General features: G+C 55.9%; 1 protein-coding gene across 1 annotated transcript in view; it reads left to right on the plus strand.

Moving 5' to 3' along the window:
- HSPG2 (heparan sulfate proteoglycan 2) overlaps positions 1–18,014 on the plus strand; it is a 111,080-nt gene that overhangs the window by 22,777 nt on the left and 70,289 nt on the right. Inside the window, 6 exon segments of the mRNA XM_017886455.1 lie at positions 7,374–7,566; positions 10,395–10,530; positions 11,447–11,491; positions 16,756–16,865; positions 16,965–17,023; positions 17,306–17,466. Coding sequence (XP_017741944.1) covers positions 7,374–7,566; positions 10,395–10,530; positions 11,447–11,491; positions 16,756–16,865; positions 16,965–17,023; positions 17,306–17,466 — 704 coding nt within the window.

An 18,014-nucleotide genomic window follows, 5' to 3' on the forward strand; every position in this document is an offset into this window, starting at 1 on the left:
CCCCAGCCCCATCATGTTGCTTCAGCCATTTAGGACTTAGGGAGGCAGCTCACCTTTGTATAACCAGCCCTTCCCAGATGTGTTTGTCTCCCCCGCGCGTATTCCCATCCCAGAGTTTCTGTGTCCGGGAAAGGACATTATCATGAATAAAGCAGACGCGGGGCGCTTCAGGATGAGGACCCCTTGCTCTGATTTCTAGCTCTGCTGTCCACAGGCCTATCTCAGCCATGGGCTTGGCCCTGTCTGCCCTTTCCTCTCCTTCCATACAGCAGATGAGGAAAGCCTGGCCTGGGGGCAGGGGGAGCCGACCTCCTTGGCCACAGCTGCGGGGCCGCTGTTCCAGCCTGTTTTTTCCTGTTGCTGATGCCCACGGGAGCAAGCGCTGAGTGGAGTCACTGAGGCCTGGCTCTCTGGCTGTGTTGCGCAAGGCCCTGGAGACAGAGCACTGGCCCCTACTTGCCGCCGAGGCCCCCACCCACCCCTCCGGGATGCTCCTCAGTGACCATGGACAGCCTCTCGTTGCCCTGGAGATGGGCTTCCCAGCAGGAAAGTCCCAGGCATCATCAGTGGGACCGGGTGGTACGGAGTTCCTTCCAGGTGTGGAGCCAGGGGTCTTAGGTTCTAATCCTGTGACTATGGGCAAGTCAGCTCTCTGAACCTTAGCCTCCTCACTTATAAACCCCGTTAATTAATTAACTAATTGATTGTTTTTAGAGATAGGGTCTCACTCTGTTGTCCAGACTGGAGTACAGTGGTGCAGTCATAGCTCACTGCAGCCTCAAACTCCCGGCTCAATCAGTCCTCCAGCCTCAGCCTCCTAAGTAGCTGGGACTACAGGTGTGCACCACCGCAATGGGCTGATTTTTAATTTTTTTGTAGAGACAGGGTCTCACTATGTTGTCCAGGCTGGTCTCGAACGCCTGGCCTCAAGTAATCCTCCTGCCTCAGTCTTCATTAATTAATTCAACATTTTTTTTTTTTTTAAAGATGGATTTTCGCTTTTGTTGCCCAGGCTGGAGTGCAATGGCATGATCTTGGCTGACTGCAACCTCCGCCTCCTGGGTTCAAGTGATTCTCCTGCCTCAGCCTCCCAGGTAGCTGGGATTACAGGCACCTGCCACCACACCAGGCTAAGTTATGTACTTTTAATAGAGAGGGGGTTTCACCACGTTGGCCAGGCTGGTCTCGAACTCCTGACCTCTGGTGATCCGCCCGCCTCATCCTCCCAAAGTGCTGAGATTATAGGCGTGAGCCACCTACCGTGTCCAGCTGAAAGGTGACATTTGAGCAAAAACTGGAAGAAGAGGAGCGAGTGATGGAATATGTGGGGACAGTATCCCAGGCAGGGGGCTTCGTGTGTTTGAGGACTGTTGAGGGGATGCATGTGGCTATTTTAGAAGGCAGGGAGTTGGGTGAACACAGTAGCAAAAGAGATTGGAGTGGGGCACGTGTGTGTGTGTGTGTGTGTGTGTGTGTGTAGGTTTTTGTGGGTGTGTGTATAGACTACATAGAACCTGGTTGGCCATGATAAGGGCTTTTCCTCTCACCCTTTGGTGAGTCAGGAGTCATGGGAAGTCCTAACCTGACAGGTTCAGGAAATGGCCATGGTTGTTAGTGGTGTCTCATGGCAACATAACTTTGTGGAACATTCCGCCCATCCTTCCATAGTCCTGGCACTGTGCAAGGGGCATTCATGAAATCTGTGGGCAGTGACCCAGGAGGGTATGGGCAGGCCCAACCAGGTTGGTGTGCCTTTGAAGCCCCACAGACATGCCAGGGCAGCAGGGTAGCTGGGAGCTGGAGAACCTGAGAACCAAGCCAGGCTGCTTGCAGGAGGCTGGCACGTGAACGCTGCAGGTGCTGCCGGCAGCCGAGGTGCCTGGCGGATAGTGTTCAACCTCCAGGGACCTTCTTGCTGGGCAGCCCAGGCAGAAGCTGTTCCCGCTTGGGCCACCCCCACTGCCTTGGCCACACCTGGCACATGGGTGAGGCAAGGGCATTTCCCAGTGGCTTCCTGGTTCCCTGTAAGTTGGCAGGCAGCTCATTCAGCCACCAGGAGAGACCCAATCTTGGGTTGTCTGTGGCGGACGGAGGAGAGTGCAGGGACTCTGGGGGAACAGGGGAGACTTGGCGTCTGTGACTAGCACTGGGTCAGCAGCACAACTGAAGGACGGCGCTTTTAAATGGAAAAGCCCACTCGTGCCACCCTCTGACTCCTCTGCCACTCACACACGTGTCCCGCTGCACCAGGCTTCTTTCCGCCCCGCAAGTGTGCCCTGCCCTCTCTGGCCCTGGCCTCAGCGTGTGCCCTCCCCTTCACCTGGTCCACACTTCCCGTTCTCCACTTTACTTAGGTGAAGTTATCTCTCAGGCCCCAGCTGAGTTAGCATTTCTTCTGGAAATCTTCCCCGGCCTCCCAGCCACCTCCCTAAGTGAGGGGACCCTCCCCTGGTCTCTGCCAGCCCCTATCCTTCCCTTTCAGCACTCTCCTCGCGTGGTGTTGCCAGCATGTGGTTCTGTGGCCTGTGTCCCCCAGGAACATGGAGTTCTGTGTCTGTCCATTTCACATTCTGTCCCCCAGGCCCAGCACATAGTATATACCCAGTAAGTCGAGGTTGAAGTGACTTGAATTGAACCAAATGGGACGGATCTGATCGATTCTACCTTTTTTTTACCGATGAGAAAGCTGAAGCCCCCCCATCTAGAATGTGGCCAGGGTGGCCTGGACTTGAGGGTGTCCGACAGCACAGCCTGCTCTGCCCCCCTGGCTGGAGGTCAAGTGTTCTCACCAGTCCCCCACCTGGTCAGTGCCAAACCAGGTTGGGTACCCATGCCTAGCGATGTCATAGGAGCCTCCAAGGCAGAGACCACATGGCGTCTCCCTGGAGAAGGGCCAGGCAGATTCAGGGCTTGGGACTATGCCTCTCAAAGAGGTCACTGCCTCACACTTGCCTCTCCCAGTAGCCCCAGGAAGGAGGCAAAGCAGGGACCTTTTTTTGCTTCCATTTTATTTATTTTTATTTTATTTTATTTTATTTATTTATTTTTTGAGATGGAGTTTCGCTCTTGTTGCCCAGGCTAGAGTGCAGTGGTACAATCTCGGCTCACTGCAATCTCTGCCTCCTGGGTTCAAGCGATTCTCCTGCCTCAGCCTCCAGAGTATCTGGGATTATAGGCATGTGCCACCACGCCCAGATAATTTTTGTAATTTAGTAGAGATGGGGTTTCACCATGTTGGCCAGGCTAGTCTCGAACTCCTGGCCTCAGGTGATCCGACTGCCTCTGCCTCCCAAAGTTCTAGGACTACAGGTGTGAGCCACCATGCCCGGCCTTTTGCTCCCATTTCATAGCGGAGAGAACTAAGTCTGGGAGGGATTGTTATGCAAAGACAGGGGGTGTCTTAGAATGGATTTCAGGGCTTGTGACCTAGTCCCCTCCTTCCCTTTGGATGAAGTGTTATGGCCTCTGTTGTATTAATGGGAACTGAGGACTAGAGGTAATTCTGGCACTTTCAAGCTGTGTAATCTCAGGCAGGTCTCCTTCTGAAGTTCGCTTTCTTCTGTCAGGTGGGTTAATTTCCACCTCAGGGCTGTTGGGCAGGTTCATTTATCTGGTTTGTCCCTGAGTCCGCAGATTTATTAGTACCTACTGTGTGTTTTCTGTTGTGGGGTTGCAGCAATGCTCAAAACAGACCAAAGTCACTGCCTTCTGCGTGTTGTTCACATGGACTGAGTTGGTGGGTGTGGATGCCCAGTGCACACAGTAGGGACTCAGTAAAGTTAGCTAAAAGGTAAAGGAGGCAGGGGCTTGTCCAAGGCAACATGGTGAGTGTGGGGCTGAGCTGGGACGAGAAACTCCAGACCCCAGCTTCCCGCCCTCTGGGCCTCCTCTGAAGGCCCTGACCTGCCCCAGCGCTCCGAAAAGTCCTGGATGGAATGCAGCTTTTCCAGGTTGCAGGCCTTGATATGAGCTTACAGAGGGTAGGGGTCAGAGGTCAGAAGCAGGACGCTGCTGGGAGCTGTGCCTCTGAGCTAGCCAAATACAGAAGCATGAACCCAGCAGAGGGGAGTCCTGGTTTCAGACTCCATTCCCATTGCCTTTGCTGTGTGACCTGGGGCAGGCAACTGTACCTCTCTGAGCCTGGTTTCCTTATCTATCAAATGAAGATGCCTCCAGTGTCTCCCTTGTGAGGCTGTGGTGGATCTGAGTGACGTAAGCCTTGTGAAGACCTTAGCTCAGCCCCTGGCACAAAGAAGCCCTGGATGCATGTTGGACCCTCTCCTTTTTTGGGGGGCTCCATATTCCTCCTGGCTGACTGGCTGGCGAGGTTCCTGCCACCTTGGGGGCCTCCGTGTGAGAAGCTGGCAGGCCTCCCGAGTGGCACGGGCAGCACAGGCATGCCAGAGGAGGCTGTGGCCACCTCCCTTCCGGCCCGGCGCCCCTCTCAGACTGCCAGGGGATTAAAGGCCTTTTGGCCTTTGTGTCGGGTTCTCCCGCCCCTGGCGGTTTGTACAACAAAGTGCTGCCCCAACAGATTCCTTCCCCTGTGCTGTCTGTCGCCTGTGGACAGGGCACTGGGTGGCCTGGGGGTGGGGCAGGGCACCTTGATCCTGTATCTGGGGCCTGGGTTGCAGCTGAGTAGGGGAAGCACTTGTTTTGGGGTTACCTAGGAGCCTGCATCCTGGCAGAGGGGGACGGGGACCTTGTCTGGGTTCAGGTCCCTCCCCAGAGATTTGGGGACCATGAGTCACATTGTCTGCTGGTTCCTCGGCAGGAAGCGGGGAAGGGGGACTGAGGCAGGGCCCGTGATGACTGTGGCAGGGAGGCAGGTGGGCAGGCAGTAGCTCTTTTGTCTCCCCGCCCCCGCACTGTCTCTGGATTTTGATGGGGTGAGCTCACTCCATCCCCACATGCCTGGAGCCTGGCCCTGGGCAGCTGTAGCCGCCCTGGGGACCATGCAGTGCTCAGACCTTCCTGCCTAGCTGTGGGGGCAGTGGGGGGCTCAGTCCCAGGCCCGGGCTACAAGCAGGGTGGGGTGGGCTGGCTGCTGAAGGCATGTGAGGAATGTCACTGGAGAAGCCCAAAGCCTGGGTTGGTCCCAGAGTCAGCCTCTGAGTAGGCAGACAACTTTGAGCCATGGGACCCAATTCTATTGCCCACCCCTTGCTAGAGTCCCGCCCGCTCAGCCAGGCTCCTCCCTTCATCCCAGATCTGGAGGTGACCCCAGGCCTGAGCTCACACCTCACTCCCCATGCATCACCCCTCAACTACACCTACCCCTCACCCCTACCCTGCACCCCCTGCATGGTGCGAACCCTAATGCTTATTAAGCACTTACTGTATAAGTAATTCTAGTGCTTATTAAGCACTTATTGTATAAGTAAACACCTCACTAAGTGCCTTACCTGCTTGATCCCATTTACCCAGACAATCCTCTCTGAGCCTCAGTTTCTTCATCCAGAAAATGGAAATAATAATAACACAAGCTCACAGTTCCTTGACTGAAAGCCTTGGAGTCAGATGTGTTTTGGAATTCAGAATTTTTCAAGTTTGAAGAAGGTGACATAGAGCATGTGCCCAGCCGGGATGTGACATCCCCACTGGAGTCTGGGGGTCACATCCCATGATCAAACAACAGTAATACTGCTGCAGTGAAACGCAGGACTCTTCCCGCTGAGTGGAGTGAACACACTCTGAATAGCTTCATGTCAGTTCAGGTCAGGGCTTGGCACCAAGTGAGCTTGCTATAAACTTGTTTTTGAGAGTCTTGCTCCATCGCCCAGGCTGGAGTGCAGTGGTGCGATCTCGGTTCACTGCAACCTCCGCCTCCCAGGTTCAAGCAATTCTCCTACCTCAGCCTCCCGAGTAGTTGGGACTATAGGCATGCACCACCACACTAGGCTAATTTTTGTATTTTTAGTAGAGACGGGGTTTCGTCATGTTGGCCAGGCTGGTCTTGAACTCCTGGCCTCAAGTGATCTGTACCAACTCTCCGTATCTGTACCTCCCCCACCTTCTCTCCGCTCTGTGCCCCGCTCTTGTGGTTTTCTCCTCAGTGCTGAGTCCTTTCCTAGCCAGCCTTGTCTGCCTCTTTATCCTCACCCAGGCCAGGAGAGGAGGATCCAGCCTGCATTCATTGTCCCCAAGGACACAACTTGGACCTGGAGTTCCATGTGACCCTCGTTCTCACTAGGAGGGCCTGGACATAGCCCACCTCTGGGATTAGGTGCCTCCCAGAAGCCTTCGCCTACAGTCCCGCCTGTGTTCAAGGAATGCCTGCCCACTGGGGGCCGCCCTGCCTGCATCCCGGCCCTAAGCAATTGTTCTCAGCCTGTTAGAACAGTTCTCTGGCCTGGGCCCGGTTGAGTCAGCTGCCTGCACCCCCCAACCAGGAACTGGAGGGTCTGGAAAATCCCCCTCTCTGCTTAGCTCCTTCCTTTCTGGCTGAGGTCTGCCCCCTAGACCCCTCCTCTCCGGCTCCCCGTCTGGCTCCAACACATGTCTGAAGTGCTGGGTTCCTCTGGGAGGAAGCCGGGCTCCCTCACAGCCGGAGACGGGCTGGAGGGCAGGAAACCTGGGTTCTATTTCTGCCTCTGACCTTGGAGCTGCTAATGGCCCTCCTTGGGACCCGAGGCACATGCTGCATGGCTCCAGGCTACTGCCAGCTCAGGCATCCCATGGGGCCGTCCTGAGAGCTGGTCGGGTTGGGGATAGGAACTGGCCAACCCTGGGCTCCCTGGTATTGCTGTCTGCTTAGGCCTCATGGTCAGCCCAGAGGTCCAGCCCTGCCTCATTTCCTGGTGAGCAGAAGGCTTGGGGTGGGATGCCAGCTCCTCACCTGTGATCTGGGCAGATCCGTCTCCTGGGACTCACTGGGAAAGGGGAGCATTCATACCTCCTCAGCCACCTCCAAGGGTCACTGTCAACTCAGGTGATACTAGGCTGAGGAAATGCATTACGAAGTGACGTGCAGTGTGGCAGAGAGGCTTTGCAAGAGTGACTCCCAGTGATCTCGTATCTGCCTCATAGCACACCCCTGGTCACAGAGGTGGTATAGCACAGTGGCAGCTGCTTAGGTATTGGAGCCCGACCGCCAGAGTTCAAATCTCAGCCCTGCCACATGCCAGTTTCAACAGGTAACCTTTCCCTGCTGTCTTTGCCCCCCTTCTCAGTGGAACTCCATAAGACCTATAACCTGGTTTAGAAGTGCCTGGTGCCTAGTAAGTGCTCAGTAAATGTTAGCTGTTATTATTCCTCAAGCAGATCCTGGACTTTCCCGTTCTGGGTCCAAGGTCCTTCTATGGTCAAGTCTCAAGTTCCTTTTGGCTCTTTCTGGGAGCCTCTTTCCTGTCTGGTTCCCTCTCCTCTCACAGATGTGAAATACAGCTGCTGGAACCTTTTGATCTCCAGCTTTTTACAAATGAAGCCTCTGCTCTTGCTGACTTATTCCTTGCTATGGGCCCTGATCTGACCCTGGATCCTCAGACCCTGGGGTGGGGGCTGCAAGCAAGAGCAGACTGGCAGACAGAGGGGTCTGTGCTCTGGGGTCCTGTGGTGGAGTGTGGGGTACTTCTGTCCAAGTCCCGACGTGCTCTGGACTCTCTTTGCCCTCTCCCTGCAGATGTGTGTTCCTGGCTTTCTTTCCATGTTGAATCTCACTTTGCTATTTCCTGTCTGGTCCCAAGGCCACCCCTGCCACCACCCCCTGACCAGCTCCCTGCTCCCTGGGAAAAGCTGTGGACCTTGCTCATCACTCACCACTAGGTTTTCCTTTCTAGACGGCAGTGTATAGGAGATGCCAGGAGTCTCAGTGCTCCAGGCATGCCCTCCATAACCTTGGTTGCAATGGGAGGGGAATTGGCATTGACAGAGCCCCCCACCAGGTTGGGAGGACCCCTGAAATCTCCTCTATCCAGAGTCAGTGCCCCTGCACCAGCCCCAGCCTCATGCCCATGTTGGGTCAGTCAGTCCTGCTCCAGCCAGTGGGAACACTGCCCTGTACCCTACCCAGGGAAGGAGGCAGAACCCCTGGCAGGGGCTGGTCTTATGGTTCTTAACCAGTGGCTGTGGGAATCCCCTGGACATGCAAAATTATAACCACCCTCCTGGGATGGAAGAACCTGACTCACTGTCTCTGAGAAGGAGCCCAGGAATCTGCATTTCTCACCAGCTCCCAGAGGTTCTAAAGCACACTTCTGAATGCACATCCCACTGGCACAGCCTAGAAGTCCACAGGCCAGCACTCAGGAGGACAGGGATGGGCGCTTATGCGCAGGGAGAGGGCAGGGAGAGGAGGAGGAACAGGAGGCAATGTTTGCCGGTGGACTGGGGGGGCAAGGGCTTTAGGCCAAAGCAGGAATAAGATGTGGACAATGCAGACCGCCAGGGTCTGTGAGAGCACCATAAACACAAAGATGAACAAATGGCACCCAGCTACTCCCCCATCCAGGGAACTCACAGCCTAGGACAGGAGATGCTTATAGATTGCCCAGAGGTAGGTAATGCCTCCCCAAAGCAAGTCAGCTTCAAGGAGTGACTGGAATGCATAGGTGATGACATTTTTGTCCATTCATTTATTCATTGATTCATTCAAGTATTTATTGAGCACGAGGTGCTCAATAATCTCAGAGAAGGTGGAGATGAATTCATCACAGCCCTTGCCTTCAAGGTGCTTCCATTCCAATGGAGGTACAGACAATAACCTTGTGAGCCCAGGAGGGCCCAGAACCAGACTGGGGGTTGAGGTCACTGTGAACAGCAAGGAGTTAGGACAAAGAGAGTTTCTCATCATCCTTAATGAGGCATAAATACACACAACAAAATATACCCATTTTCAGGGTGCAGTCAGTAATGAGATGTGTATGCCCAGTGAACCATCACCCCAGAAGGTTCTCTTGTGCCCCCTTCCCAGCCACCCCCAGCCTGCCCTTGGTCCCAAGTGACTACTGATCTTTCCGTCACTATGGATTAGACTTTCACCCCCAAGGGTTCATATAAATGGAATCGTATCATTTGTAGTCTTTTGTGTCTGGCTTCTATCAGATCCACGCGTATCAATCAGTCGTTTGTTCCTCCTTATTCCTGAGTAGGTGGAGGAGGTGGTATTTAAGCTGATTTCGGAGGATGCACTGGAGTTCGCCTGAGAAACAAAGAGAGGAAGGGCATTCCAGCAGAGGGCCCGGCGTGAGAAATGCCAGAGGCGTGAGGGACATGGCCTGTGGGAGCTGTGGGGTTGGGGAGGGAAGGGGGCCTGGCTAGCTCTTTGTTTTTTTCTCCTCCTTGGCCTTTGCTCTGGCTTGGACCTCACTACCTTGTCTAGCCCTTGTGGGTTTGGTTTTCAAAAGCAGGACCATTTCCTTCTGGCTTAAGGCCAGGGCAGGGCCTGAGGCCCTCAGGCCAGGCCATTACCAGTCTGTGCATACTTGTGTTTGTGGAATCTGGGGTCCAGCCATCATGAATCTGCACACTTGTGGGTCACGGGGTTCCTGGGGTTCCCTTGGGCTCCCCTGGGTGTGTTTTCCTCTAAGTTATTTGGTAAAACTGCTTTGGAAACATCCGGATCTTGTCTAGGGGGAAGAGGCACTCACTGCCCGGCCCCACACCTGAGAAGGCAGGTGTTATGGCCACTGGGGCCCTTCTGCTCCGGCCCACATAGTGCAGGCCCCAAGGTAGAGCTTATCCTGGGCTCAGCAGCAGCCTGAGGTCACGTGGAGTTGACACCACGCCTGTCCCCATTCAGCCCAGATGCTGGGCTCTGCCTCTGCGCTGCTGGGCGCAGAGATGAGCCTGTCAGTGTGGCTGCATGTGCCAAAGCTAATTCTCCAACACAGTGGAATGTGTTCCCTGCAGCCTGGAGACAGGCAGGCCAGAGGGAGGCAGGAAGAGGAGCCAAACGGCCTGGGGAGGAGCTGCCTGGGGAGGCAACAGCTTTGAGCAGCTCGCCCTCGACTTCTGCCTGTGTCCCCACCCATGCTGACCCTGGCCATCCTTCCACCTGCCTGTGCCCCCCATCTGCGCTGGCTGAGGTCACCCCTTTACCCGCCCACATCCCCCCATCCACTCACTCATGTCCTGGGTGTCCCTTGCCTTCTCCCAAGGAAAAGGAGTCTTCACTTGCTAAAGTGATTTACATTTTATTGTCTGCTTTATTTGAGGATTCATTCAGAATTTACAGGGTTGGGCTCTGAAGCTTCCAGGGGCTAATGGGACTTGGGGAAACTGAGTCAAAAACGAGTTCAGCCCCAGCCTGGCTCACTGAGCCATACTAAGTCAAATTTAACCACTAGGGGGCCTGGGGGTGGGACTCTGGATCCCCCTGGAAGTGAGGGGAAGGACTGTGGGGCTCAGCGGGAGCTGGACAGAGTGACTCAATCGGCTCTGTCATTCACTTACAGGTGACCCACGGGCTGAGCGCGTACGATGGCTTATCTCTGCCTGAGGACACGGAGACGGTCACAGCAAGCCAAATGCGCTGGACACATTCGTACCTTTCTGATGATGAGGACATGCTGGCTGACAGCACCTCCGGAGGTGAGCCGAGGATCCGAGGCTGGGAGCAGAGGGGTGGGGGGCGAGACCATGCTTCTTCCCACTGGTCCTTAAAGAGGCCCCATGAAGTTCCACAAGGTGGTTCCTCAAGAGATGGGCTGTGTGTGTCCTGAGCCCTGGTCCCCATGACCCCAGCATCCTCCACTTACAACCTGTGTGGCCCTGGGCTGGTCATCATTCTGCAGCCTGGGACAGTCAGGACCTACCAGGCAGGTGGCTGGCAATGCAGCATGCGGGACGATCACGCATCCTGTACCCCACCTCCTTGTTCTCACCTGGAGGCTAGTCTGATCTGCCCGTTCCCACCCCAGCCACTGGACAGATAATTTGAGTCCCTGGAGTTTGGGGCGTCAGCCCACATCTTCTCTCTCTCTCTCTCTTTTATTTTTTTTGTTTTTTTTGTTTTGTTTTGTTTTTTGAGATGGAGTCTCACTCTGCCGCCCAGGCTGGAGTGCAGTGGTGCAATCTCAGCTCACTGCAGCCTTTGCCTCCCGGGTTCAAGCAATTCTACGTCAGCCTCCTGAGTAGGTGGGACTACAGGCAGGTGGCACCACACCCAGCTAATTTTTGCATTTTTAGTAGAGACGGGGTTTCACCATGTTGGCCAGGCTGGTCTTTAACTCCTGATCTCAAGTGATCCACCTGCCTCGGCCTCCCAAAGTGCTGTGATTACAGGCTTGAGCCATCGAACCCAGCTGGCCCACACCCTCTGTGATGGAGGCTTCCAAGCCGACTTTCACAGGCCCCTCCCTAGGCAAGGGGGAGGAGGGTGACCGACCATTCTGTGCTTCCTCAACCCTGCCCCACTGTATGCTAGGTGCCCAGAACAGTGCCTGACACCCAGTAGGTACTCAACAAATATTTGTTGTTGCTGATTACGTCTCTTTTTTGCTTATAGACGACCTGGGGAGTGGGGACCTGGGCAGCGGGGACTTCCAGATGGGTAAGTTGCTGCGGGCCTCCTGCAGGTCTCCCTCCTGCCCCCCAGGGAAGCCCCAGAGCCAGTCTCCTGGGCTGAGGGCCTCGAGGGCTCCTTGGGCCTGCCCTGGGGTACAAAGCAAGGAGAAGTGGGGGTGATCTCTTAACCTGCAGAGTGACAGTTGTGCAGACTGATTGGGAGGTCCCTGTAAGGCTGGTGTGGCCAGGTCCTGTGCTTGCCCATGCCACAGGCACAGGTATCAGGGCAATGGGCAGGTAAAGCCCAGTTCTGCTGGAGACTGAGAGCCAGTCAGCTGTTCCACATTCAAAGCAATGTTCTCACCTCCCAGGGCAGCTCAACTGTTGAGTCCTTCCCCAGAGCTCTCCTGGTGGCACAGAGCTGGGGGTCCCAGGCAAAGACAAGCAGAACAAGGGGCTCTGTGGAATCGGGCATTCAGGCATCCAGCAGGGCGGGCAGGGCTCAGAGCGAGCCTGACCCGAGGCTTGGGAGAGAACCCTGCCTCCTAAGTGCTGGCCTGTGGACTTCTAGGCTGTGCCCATGGGATGTGCATTCAGGAGTGTGCTTTAGAACTTCCAGGAGCTCGTGAGAAATGCAGATTCCTGGGCTGCTTCTCAGTGACAGCGAGTCACCTGCTGGGAAGCAAGGGTTCCCAGCTTAGGGAGGCGAGGCTGGACTCTCGGAGGGAGGAGAGTCAGCCCCCACCCTGGTCAGACTGGCCCAGCACTGGGATGGGGGCTCATAGTCCCTGCTTCCTTCCGCTCTGGGATACTGGGTGGAGAAGGACCTACCCCAGGACAAGGCCCGGTGGCTGTTTATGGTTCCTACTGCCCTCTCTGGGAGGCAGCTCCTGGGACAGTCTATGACCAGGGCCAAGGATGGAGCAGCTGCTTAGGTCAGACCAACCACTGGGCCGCCCCGTGGCATCCAGGACTGCCTTCACCCTAGGTAGGCCTTGGCCAAATCTGGCCTGGGCCTACTTCAGGGGTGGAGTCACCTCCCTTTAGCTGACATATCAGGGGCCTTCAAATGCCAGTGGGTGGCATCCTAACTGGGTCAATGTAGACAGGAGGGTGGGTCCCTGGGTAACCTGGTCCTGACTGTGACCTCCCAGAGCCTGGACTTGGGCTCCGCCTGAAGGTTTTCCACGTGTAGGTCTCCACGAGGCTGCAGGATGCCTGGGAACTGGGTGGGGCTTGGGAGAGGGAGTGTCAGGTGGGCTCCAGGCACACAAACCATGTCCCATCCTGCAATGGCCTATGCTAATGTGTCCCTGGAGCTGCCTCTGGCCAAGCCGGGCTTGCCTCCGAGTCCACCCTGTCCATTCATGAACCATCTCCAGCCCCTCCCCCAGCTGGGCAGTCCTGGCCAGCCCACCTGCCCTCCCTAAGAAGCAGCTGTGAGGGCAGGCGAGGCCAGAAGGGAAGAGGTGGGGAACAGGGCAGAACAGCTGGAGGGGCCCAAGACCAGGGTAGGTGCCTTTTCTCACAAGTGGAAACAGGTGGGGCCTCAGACCCTCCAGGCCCAAACCCTGGCTCCTGCCAGCTGCCCTTGGGGTAGGTCCAGGCAGCTGGGCTGAATGCCAGTCAGGGAGGCAGCAGGTATGACTCCCTGATCCCGGGGTCCCAGGGTGCCCGCTCAGCCTTGACCAAGGGCAGCGCCCCCACTGCGCCCGTGAGCTAGGGCCATCCTGACCATCATGGGGCCATGCCTAGGCTCTGGCCCAGTCCCAGACCCTGGACTCCAGCCCTTGAGATGGCTCTTCCCCTCCTCCCCCTGGGCATGGCTGTGGCTCTCTGGCTCAGCTCCAGCCCCCTGTGTGTCAACACCCATCGCTGATAGCCTCCCCTCCCTAGGACCTCTTCCCACCTCTCCTCCCCCAGTTTCTTTCCATCTTCTGACCTGTCTCTTTCTGTCTTCCCCCATGCCCGTGTGTCCTGCTCTGACCCTTGTCTGCATGTCTGTGTGTGTCCCCTGTCCGCCCTGTCCTGGGCCCTCTTCCCCACTCCTTGGGTGTCTGTCTCTGCGCCTCCTCCCTCTGCCTCATCCTGTTCTCTCTCTCTCTGGCTCACCATCTCTGCCTCTGTCGCCCCGTCTTTCCCTCTCTCCCCTCTGCCTGTTCTTTTCTTTTTTTTTCTCTCTGCCTTTTTCTTCACCTTTGTCTTTGCCTTTTCTCTCACATTTCCCCACCCTCACTTTCTGTGTCTCTGTCTCTGTCTTTCTGTTTCTTTGTGTCTCCCTCTCTCTTTCATTGTCTCTGCCTCTCTCTCGCTGCTTCTCTCCATCTCGTCTCCCTTGCTGTCAATGTCCCTTCTTGCCTCCTTCTCTGTCTCTACTCTGCAGGCTCAGGGCCGCCCCTGGGCTGTTCGCCTGTGGCTGGCATGATGGTCTCCGAGCCTGATGAGGAGTCCCCTCTCAGTAAGTGACCCAGGCCTGGGCCAGGTGGGAGTGCTTCTGCCCCTCTGCCTCCCTCCCTATCCTCTCTCCCCACTCTTCCTTTTCTCTCCTTTCTCCCTGTTCTCTTCCTCCCCAACCTGCACTTTGCTACGAGTCACACAAGAGGCTCAGAGGCACCTCCCTGTGGAGTCCAGGGGCCAGGCCAGCCACTGCCCCTGCCCAGAACACAGCCAGGCCCACCCTGGGCCCACAGATCTAAATGCAGTGGACTGGGACCCTGGCGTTCTTCCCCATGGGGTGTTGGTCGGGCAGAGTTGGGTGCAACAGCCCTTCAGGGAACCAGGCCCTGCATTCCAGAGGCCACTTGTGTCTACCCCGGCACAGGCCAATCCTGGGCCCACCGGAGGGATCCACAGGGAACCAGGACTGGAGCTCAGGGACCTGGGTGTGTTGCAGGAAGTTCTGTTGAGCAGGGATGGGAATCAGGAGTTGGTGAGTAGCCTCCTCCTGGGCCAGGGCTGGTCATGTGTGCAGCTCCCACTTCCACCCTGAGTGCAGAGTAGCTGTCTCCCTCTCCCAGCCTCTGGCTCCAAGGGAACTCACCAGATAGGGTAAGAGGAAGGAGAGGACTGGCCAGACAGCAGCCCTATTCCAAGGCAGCCTCGCCCCTGCTGGCTGCACCAATGTCCTTGGCTCTGGAGGCTGGTTCTTTTTTTTTTTTTGGATGGAGTCTCACTCTGTCACCCAGGCTGGAAGGCAGTACAGTGGCACAATCTCGGCTCACTGCAACCTCTGCCTCCCTGGTTCAAGCAATCCTCCTGCCTCGGCCTCCTGAGTAGCTGGGATTACAGGCACACACTACCACGCCTGGTTAATTTTTGTATTTTCACCATGTTGGCCAGGCTGGTCTCGAACTCCTGACCTCAAGTGATCTGCCCGCCTTGGTGTCCCAAAGTTCTGGGATTACAGGCGTGAGCCACCGTGCCCAGCCCGGGGGCTGGTTCTTGAAACAGAGGTGGCCTCACCTTCTGCCCCAATGCTCAGGCACCAGCTGCAGGGTGGGAGATGGAGGGTGTTCGCCTGGACCTGCCCTTGGTCTCGAAGAACGAAGAGGGGTGGGGTCAGGCTGGAGGGCCTGTGCCCTTCCCGGGCCCTAGTAGAAAGGGGCTTTGTGGAGCTCCAGCCCCCTTCCCCAGGAGCGGACACATTCCTGGGCAGAGGCCCGGCCTCCTCACCCGCTCTGGGCCATGGGGCTGAGGCCAGGGGCTTGGGTGGGGGGACTCTCAATGGGCCTCTGTGCCGGCTCACAAGGGGCCTCTGTAGCTGAACCATGGCCCCCACACTCCAGCCCACAGAGCCCCGCCCACCCGGCACCCAGGAGCCCAGCCCAGCCGTTCAGGGCAGGCAGCGCCAGGGCTTTCTTCACCCGAGCCACAGAGCAAGAACGTCCTATGCACCTGTGGGCCTGACAGAGTAAAGCGGGAGGAGGATGGGCCTGGCAGTAGCACAGACAGTGCCACTTCCTGCTCTGCCACCTACACATCGGATTTCAGATTTTTGGATTAGGGATGCTTAGCTTGTATATGACTCATTTGTCACTCTTATTCATTCATATTTATCACATGCATGAATTCACAAACATTGTGAAACGTAATGAGTATAAAATGTCTCATATATAGTAGGTGCTTAAGAAACGATAGATGTACTTTGGGAGGCCATAGCGAGAGGATTGCTTGAGTGCAGGAGTTTGAGACCAGCCTGGACAACATAGCAAGACCCCATCTCTCTCAAAAGTCAAAAAATTACACGGGCATGGTGGCATGCACCTGTAATCCCAGCTACTCAGGAGGCTGCAGTGGGAGGATAGCTTGAGCCTTGGAGGTTGAGGCTGCCGTGAGCTGTGATTGTGCTACCGTACTCCAGCCTGGGTGACAGAGCAAGACCCTGCCTAAAAAAAAAACAACAGATGCATGTGTATGTTCACACCAGTCTGAGATGAATTTGTTCAGCCATCACTTTTGAGGAACTCGCTGTGTGCCAGGCACTCGGCAAGCACTAGGGATGCAGGCGTGAATGAAATCCCAGGTTCCCCCTCATCAAGCTTAGAGTCTGGTGGTAGAGAGGATGACAGCAGCTTTGATTCTCTTTGCTGTGTGCCAGGCACTGCATCTGAGTATAACGGCCTGTTGCATGTGAACACAGCATCATGCACTCCTCGCAGCCACGCAGGTGGTGCATGCAATCAATATCCCCATTAGGAAACAGAAACTCAGAGCCGAGGTCAGTGCCTGAGGCGCGGCTGGCCTTAGAACTCACGATTGTTGCTGTGATGTGAAACCTGGCGGAATCTACGCAGCACACGGTGGAAGGTGCTCTGCTAGGGAAAGCAGGGTACTGTGAGAGCCCAGGGGAGCAGTCTCTACCCCAGCCAGGGCAGATCAGGAAGATCAGGAGACAATGGCTGAGCCAAGTCCTGAGGAATGACTAGGAACTGGCCAAGGAAGGCTGGCAGAGCCTTTCCCATTCACACACAGGTAATCCCTGTGCCAGGCCAGCCCCCTCTGGGAGCCACCCCTTCTTGTCCAGCCTTCCTCTGAACTGTGGAGGTCTCCTCTTCTGCACTCGCATGTGGTTTCTGGATCAGGCCATTTCCCCTGTTAGTTAAAGCCCCTCAGTCAAGTTGGGGCCTTGACATTGACCCCTGAGCATGTATACCTACAGGCAGTGCTGGGCATAGCTATGGGCACACAGGTGTCAGCCTTAAGGGAGGCCTCCCGGGGCTATCCCCCCAATTCTGTCTGAATGCTCTAACTCCGTAAGGCCACTACATGCCAGGCTGGGGCTCTCAAAATGATCCTCCTTTGATTTTCCAGTTTATTTCCGAGCCCTGGTGAATTTCACTCGCTCCATCGAGTACAGCCCTCAGCTGGAGGACGCAGGCTCCAGAGAATTCCGAGAGGTGTCCGAGGCTGTGGTAGACACGGTGAGGTGAAGAGGGTTCGGGAAGCTCGTGGGTGTGGTGGGGCAGGACCGAGGATGGGGTGAAGGCCTCTGGTGCTGATGGCACTGTGTCCCTCCCCAGCTGGAGTCGGAGTACTTGAAAATTCCCGGAGACCAGGTTGTCAGTGTGGTGTTCATCAAGTGAGAAGGGGCCCCTGGGGTTGCTGGGGACTTGAGCCGGTAACCTGGAGGGGGCTGATGAGGATGAGAAGGAAGCCTGGCACTGCAGAAAGGCTTATGGGATGAGTTGCTGTGGGTGGAAATTCAGGAATTGGTGGGGGGATCATTGGGACCTTTAGTTGCCCTTCTTTGGGTATAGGCTGTCCTGGAACAGGGCCTGAGCATCAGGGCAGGAGCCTCATGGAGTAGCTGAGAACACAGGCGTCTCTGTGACCCTCATCTCCTGCCCATCTCCATCCCCAGGGAGCTGGATGGCTGGGTTTTTGTGGAGCTGGATGTGGGCTCGGAAGGGAATGCAGACGGGGCCCAGATTCAGGAGGTGCTCCTCAGGGTCATCTCCAGTGGCTCCATGGCTTCCTACATCACCTCTCCCCGGGGATTCCAGTTCCGACGCCTGGGCACAGGTGAGCCTATCCTGGTGTCTGGGGTTGCCTCCTCCAGACTCATGGGGTCCCCTTTCAGTGTCTCCACCATGGGCTCCCAACTTGGGCTTGCACACCACTAGAAACAGGGAGCTCACTACCTCCTGAGTGCCCCATCGATCCTTATACAATCTGGGCTTGGTAGAGTGCAGACTGTTTCCTCTAGCACATACCCATTAGACCCAAGTTCTGCTCCTTCCTTCTAGACCTCTGCACATTGACAATAGGTAATCAGGCCTTTATTAATCCTGTACGTACAAGTCCAAAACACATTAGTACTTAATAATAACCAGCAACTGTTTACTGAGCCCTGACTGCCTTTATTTCCGGCCTCCGGGTCAGTCTTCACAGCAATTCCTTTGAAGGAGATGTTTCAGAGACGAGGGAACTGAGGCCCAGAAAGGAAAATCTGAATTTGTCCAGAATCAGATAGGCAGATAGTGAAAAGGCGAGGATTTCAAACAAACTCGGTGTCTATGACAGTCTTGCCAGAACCTGTGATGAGAGAAGCAGGAGAAACTGAGGCACAG

Source organism: Rhinopithecus bieti, unplaced genomic scaffold (assembly GCF_001698545.2).
Source record: "Rhinopithecus bieti isolate Rb0 unplaced genomic scaffold, ASM169854v2 scaffold_14826, whole genome shotgun sequence".
In the NCBI taxonomy this organism is placed as follows: Eukaryota; Metazoa; Chordata; class Mammalia; order Primates; family Cercopithecidae; genus Rhinopithecus; species Rhinopithecus bieti.